At 44.8% G+C, this 6,449-nt stretch overlaps 1 protein-coding gene across 4 annotated transcripts in view; it reads right to left on the reverse strand.

Annotated features, from left to right (window-relative positions):
- The window catches only part of afdna (afadin, adherens junction formation factor a), a 129,393-nt gene that overhangs the window by 122,780 nt on the left and 164 nt on the right, over positions 1-6,449 (reverse strand). For all 4 annotated transcript variants that reach the window (XM_080745267.1, XM_080745269.1, XM_080745268.1 and 1 more), the window contains exon 1: positions 6,274-6,449. This exon is cut by the window's right edge and continues 164 nt beyond it. In XM_080745267.1, coding sequence (XP_080601393.1) covers positions 6,274-6,378 — 105 coding nt within the window. In that variant the 5' untranslated portion in view covers positions 6,379-6,449. The remainder of the gene's footprint in view (positions 1-6,273) is intronic.

Genomic DNA, 6,449 nt, shown 5'->3' on the forward strand with positions numbered 1-6,449 from the left:
GAGTGTCTGTCTGTATGAAACAGCGTTTCTCCTCGGTGGCTGGAGCAATTGATCTGAAATCGCATCACCATCAGCATATGAACACACCTGACATAACTGTGAAGCCCGTTTGTCACTTTCACAAATCGTATGCTGTATATTAGCATTTTTATGGTGTATCTATATCTATTTAGCCTACAGTACCTTTTGTGACCACACATGTTAAGGGAGGGGCGCTGTTGTTCAGGCCATGCACAATCACACACAAACCCACACACACACACACACACACACACACACACACACACACACACACACAGGGGGGGGGGGGGGGGGGGGTTCTGGCCCTGTTACAGATGTTGTCCAAAAATCATGCAGATCGGTACACAGTATCTCTGTAGCCGTTAAATGGAACGGGTATTTCTTACATTGATGCTCCTACATATTAGCATGCAAGCACCAGTTAAAGTTACTTTCCATCCCTCATATACTGTGTGCACAGTGCACATCCCATAACCCACACACTGCACATCATTTCGGAGCTCATATCTTTGAACGGGTAAGGACTAGTCTATACTATAATTTTGCGAATGTCTGTCTGAGTGAGTGAGTGAGTGTCTGTCTGTATGAAACAGCGTTTCTCCTCGGTGGCTGGAGCAATTGATCTGAAATCGCATCACCATTAGCATATGAACACACCTGACATAACTGTGAAGCCCGTTTGTCACTTTCACAAATCGTATGCTGTATAATATCATTTTTATGGTGTATCTATATCTATTTAGCCTACAGTACCTTTTGTGACCACACATGTTAAGGGAGGGGCGCTGTTGTTCAGGCCATGCACAATCACACACAAACCCACACACACACACACACACACACACACGGGGGGGGGGGGGAGTGTGTGTGTGTGCAGGCGGGCAGGTGGGCGGGCGGGCGGGGGGGGGGTTCTGGCCCTGTTACAGATGTTGTCCAAAATCATGCAGATCGGTACACAGTATCTCTGTAGCCGTTAAATGGAACGGGTATTTCTTATTTCCAGTTAAAGTTACTTTCCATCCCTCATATACTGTGTGCACAGTGCACATCCCATAATCCGCACACTGCACATCATTTCGGAGCTCATATCTTTGAACGGGTAAGGGCTAGTTTATATAATTCTGCATCTCATTGGTGGGCTATGGTCAATTCAGAGACCTGCCTACTAATGACATTGTCAATTGATTCCAAGTTAATAGAAACTATAGCTTCTCTTCCTGAAATGTTAGCATGCTGACTGACATGCTGAAACAGAAACACTGTTCTTGCATTAGTTAATTTATTGACCAAACCTGACGCCCGATGATATCACTAGTAGGCAGATTTCCACAGCCCTCCTCTGAGATACAGATCGAGTAGACCAAAATGGTTCCATCTTATAATATGCATTAATAGAGAGGACTGGAGCATTATATGAAGATGAGGGTTGAAAATGGGGTAAGTGATACTTTAAGTTAACATAATGGTCTGTAATCTGCATGGACTGTGGATTGTCACTTCAACCTACAGCTTTGTTCATTCAAACATACCAGGATGCCAGTAACTTGCAAGTACATGAATCACAAAGGTATTTGCATTATTGTGTTATCTCCCAGGAGTGATCATTCATGTGGTCAGGCTATTGTAATTTGAAATAGATTCCCAAAGTCAATTGACCCAGTCACAATGGGAATGTAAAAGCTGTAAAGAAAGGAAGTGGGAACCAACAGAAAAGAAAGGATGTAGATTTAAGTGAACCAATACCATCACACAAGAGACTGTGATGTGGTCTCTTAAAGCCCCTTTTCGACTGCAGCTTTAGCACCACATCACACCACACTACACCACACCACACCACACCGCACCACATAAAAAAATCTACATTTTCCATTACACAAAAATACCCCTATCGGTAAGAAACAAATCGACCCTTTTAACTGTGATTATAATACAATATACATTTCTATTACAACTATCCTAAATTATAATACACTATAATATGATTATAATACACTATAAAGTATTAATGTATTACTATGATAATTATAATACACTATAATAGATTATAATAGTGGTTATAATACAATAGAATCTATTACCATGTATTACAACTATATCCTGGTGGTCTAAATGAAAAGTCAGTGAGTGATCAGTCATTATGAAGTGTTAGGCCCTGCTTGGCCTAGCTCAGACCTACTCTAGATTGGATACTTTTTAGTACCACGTTTAGTAACACTTTCACACCACTCTACCCAGGTCCTTGTAGTGGAAAACCTGGCACAAGTGGGCGGTGTGGTGTGGAGTGGTGTGGTGTGGAGTGGTGTTGGGCCTGTGGAAAAAGGGCTTTAACAGCCACATGATCAGAAGTTAGTTGCAGTGTCTGAAATGACAAGCATAGCTGGGGGACCACAGACTAGTTCAGTGCCATGCTGCAGATGCAGGCCCCTTGTATTTTTGGGATCTGTCCATCAGGGAGTTCCCCCTCTGTCCAGCTGATCCAACAAGGATGGATCAATGAAGAACTAGACATAAGAATGCTGCCAGTGGCTGGTGCCGATGTCTAAAAGTGTAATGTCATTCCCTTTCAGTTTGAAACAAAATCTAAATCCTAGCTTTGGTACTAAAGATTCACTTGATGAAAGTGTCCATGGGTTACAAACAGCAATTTGCAATCATGTAAGAGACAGAGCATATTGTTATGCAGGTGAGAGCTCCTATAGCCATCATAAACAAACTACACTATCTGCCATTGGCTACATTTATCACTAGCAGACCCATGGTGCAAGAAACATGTGTGAAAATGTAAAAGCAATTGTTGGCTAATAAAATTATATATACATAATAATGCATAGATTATCATGTTATAGGGTTATGTTTGCAATCCAATAAATAAAATTGTATTAAATCCATGTCTAAAGGTGGTTGTACACTGCTGCGTTTTTCGTTGCAAAATGCGTTTTTCAGGACAAGGAGAGAGAGGGAGATAGAGAGAGCAAGGGACTGAGTGGTGCGCGAAACGGGCGGCAGTGTGCAAACGTGAGGTTGATTTTTTTATTTGCGTGCTCCGAAATTCACTCCGATATTCGGCCCGAAAAACGCAGCAGTGTGCAACCAGCTTTAGGCCACAATCCCACATAGGTTACATTATTAGTTTCTAGGGCTGTTGTTTATCGCATATAAAAAAAAGGTTTAAAAAATATTAACTAAAATAATGTAAAAAATAAATAAATCTGCCTTGCGAGTTCTCGCGAGACTTTGGGCACATGTAACTTTACACAGTAGCTGGTCTCCCGATATTGCATCAGTCTCTGAGCTCAGTCTGAGCAAGGTGTTGCGTGCTGAATGCAAGCCGATCTACAAGACCACAATTTGGTGTGGGCTTGTAGATTGGCTGTGTTTGCCATTGGACACCATCGTGCAACGAAGTATAATTCTGATACACCACTCCATTGCTGTAAACACAGACTCAGCACAACAAACACAGCGGCAACTCAGCACCAACCACAGCCTGGCAAGTTGGGAGGGAAAGCGTAACTTCTGCTTCTTTGAATGAAGTTTTACAGCATACAATATATTTAATATAAAAAATATACATCGTATTTATATTTCCAAATAATAGCCTGGGGGCAAATACCTACAATATGAATATGACTATGTATTCACACTTGTTATTTTATATTGAAAACAGCACATTATAGCTTAACAGTGCTCTTATTTTACATTCCACAGACCAGAAGACAAAGCGCTCTGGCCACATTCACGTGTTTAGACAGATATCTCATGTTGGCCCAGGCCATCGCTGTTGTGGTCCGGGCACCCTAGGCTGCAATGCCAGCCTGGCAGCGTGTCGCTGGTTCAAATCCCATTTCAGACGACCTTTGCTGCGTGTCACTCCCCACCTCTCTCCCCATTTCCTGTCAGTCTACTGTCCCATCAATAAAGGCATAAAAGTCCCAAAATAAATCTTTAGATATCTTGGTAGCTCTTCTTTTTTTTTTTTTTTTACTTTAAGTGGAGCTGAGTTTCTGTTGTTCTGGGGGCAATGGATTAATATATACTGTATTGGGTTAAATTGTAAAGGTGTACGTCCAAAAAAAAAAGCCCAGATGACTATTTAACAAAAGCAACAAGATTAGCGTTTATTTTATGGTGTATAAAGCTTCTGATTTGAACTTGATCACAAGGCCTTGTTTGTGCTGGGATGCCCACTGCCCACATGACCAGAGAACCCCAAGCCTATGTTGTAATTAGAGATCCCAGTGGGGTCTTAATAGACTCTTGTTTGGTTTGCCAGATTAAAAAGGTTGAAAACCTGTTCCTCTGTCTAATTAGCCATCCATGGCTAATCTAATCACACTAATGACCGCCACACTCCCAATACAAAAATCAGACAGCAACTGCAAGCTTTTGCATCACTATAAATCACAGTTGTACTTTGGTAAGGCGAATCCAAATCGGGCACTAACAAAATTCAACATTTCAGCCACCATGACACCTGACGCATTTCAGCTGAACAGACACTTGTGCTTACACACAACATGTGGCAGGGGGCTGGTGTCCACCAGCTGACATCATGGGGTGTGGTGCTGTTTGGCAGGATCAGGAATGCCTGGTGATTTCATTTGACCATCATGCATGCAAAAGCTGATGGCTAAAATACTGCGAGGTGAATGAACGCTCTTGCTCATAAAGAGTTGAGACTTGTGGACTGGACAAAATGAAGGACCTTTTGTTTTTAATGGCGCACAAAACAAGAGGCTGGCGGTTGGTTGGCTGGCTGGCTGGCTGGCTGGCTGGCTCCAAGCCTGAGGAATTAATCGGCTCAAGGAGGAGGGACGGGGACCCCCATCACAGGAGAGGGTCGACGGGGGTCTCCTTCACTCCGCCTTGAGCCCCCCACCCCCGCCCCTCAGAGAGTAGTCCATCCCTGACCAACGAGGAGAAGTGGTGGGGGTAGGGGCCAGAGGGCCCGCCTAAAAACACTGTCTGCTGTTGACTTGGAGAACAACACACGCACTCACACACAGCATGAAGCATTTCCACCAACACATACTCACGGGCCATAAATCTCCGATGTCAATCACGAACGGAATGCACCTGTTACAACAACACACCAGGGTGAAAACGGCGAGGGAGCATTCCGAACCAAATTGTGGAATATACACTCGCATTGCATGTACAACAACCCGGCCATAACGCTGCTATAACAAGCTGCGTGGCTTTTATAAGCGAGCCAGTGGGCCACTCACTCAGTCCGTTCTAGTTAACAACAACTTCAGTCATGTTGTTATAACACAACGGGGTTGGTGGTCACTGACTAGTTTTCTCGGGCCCTGCTGCCAAACCAAGGCCAGTGTCTGTCTAGTGTCTACTCTGTACACCACTCCATCCTCCTGACAACACGAACCAACCAACATGGGCGGAGATTTTCACTCGCAGGGACACTGACATTTCGGTTATAGCGGTGTATATTTGTGGTACATGTACACTGCACAGCCATTAGTGAGAGAGCTGACTGGCTGCTAGTGCTTTAGCTCCGAGCTAACGTTAAATGAGCCGTGGTCTTTTGGTCAGCCATTGTACGATGCACTTGCTCCTCCAGCCTGCTACTATCCCGTCCGGTTACCTGGAGTAACATGGACAACTGCCTGGGAAATGGAGACTACTAAATTCCCCCCATTTATTCTCATTAACTCACCCTGCATACTGAACTGGACATTCGTGTGTGTTACCCTGAACTGTATTTAATATTATGTTCCCCATTTTCAACAATTCTTACTATATTTTGACACTTGCTTTGGCAATGTAAACGTACGTTTTCCATGCCAATAAAGATTTGAATTGAATTGAATTGTTACCCAAATAATGATGGTCCTGGGGGTGTGCTATTTACCACGGCTTACAATTCCCACTATTTCTCCCTCTGGAACGTTTCCATTCTGCTCTACAGGTATGGAGCTAGCTACCCCGGCTAGCGAGTCGACCCATAGTCAGTTACCAGTTCAACTAGCCGTCAAGTTATATGACCGTGCTCGGTTTAAAAACATCAATCTCCACAATGCAGTGTGTGTAACACAGAGCGTCAAGCCAGCCGGTCGGCCCGGGCCGGGCCAGCCAGCCAGCCAGCCACCACCAGGCCCCCGACACTAGCCTCTCTTTGACCGGGGCCAGGGGAGCAGAAAGCCCCGGTCCCCGGCCGGCCGGGTCCGGTGTGCCGCAGCAGAGCAGGGGCGCGGCCTGCACCTCTCGGTACAGTCCGCGGGTCTCACGTACCTCCGTGGGCTGGCTGATCTCGAACAGGTCGAGCCGGTTGGCGTTCCAGTGGTTGATGATGTCGGCGAGTTTCCGCCTCTCCTCCTCCCTGCTCCCCGCTGACATGCTGGAAAATCCTCAATGATTTTTAACCTCGGCGTAGAAAAGAAAAAGAATCCACCCTCTCCCTCCAGAAT

Source organism: Nannobrachium achirus, assembly GCF_963921795.1.
Source record: "Nannobrachium achirus genome assembly, chromosome: 16".
Lineage (NCBI taxonomy): Eukaryota > Metazoa > Chordata > Actinopteri > Myctophiformes > Myctophidae > Nannobrachium > Nannobrachium achirus.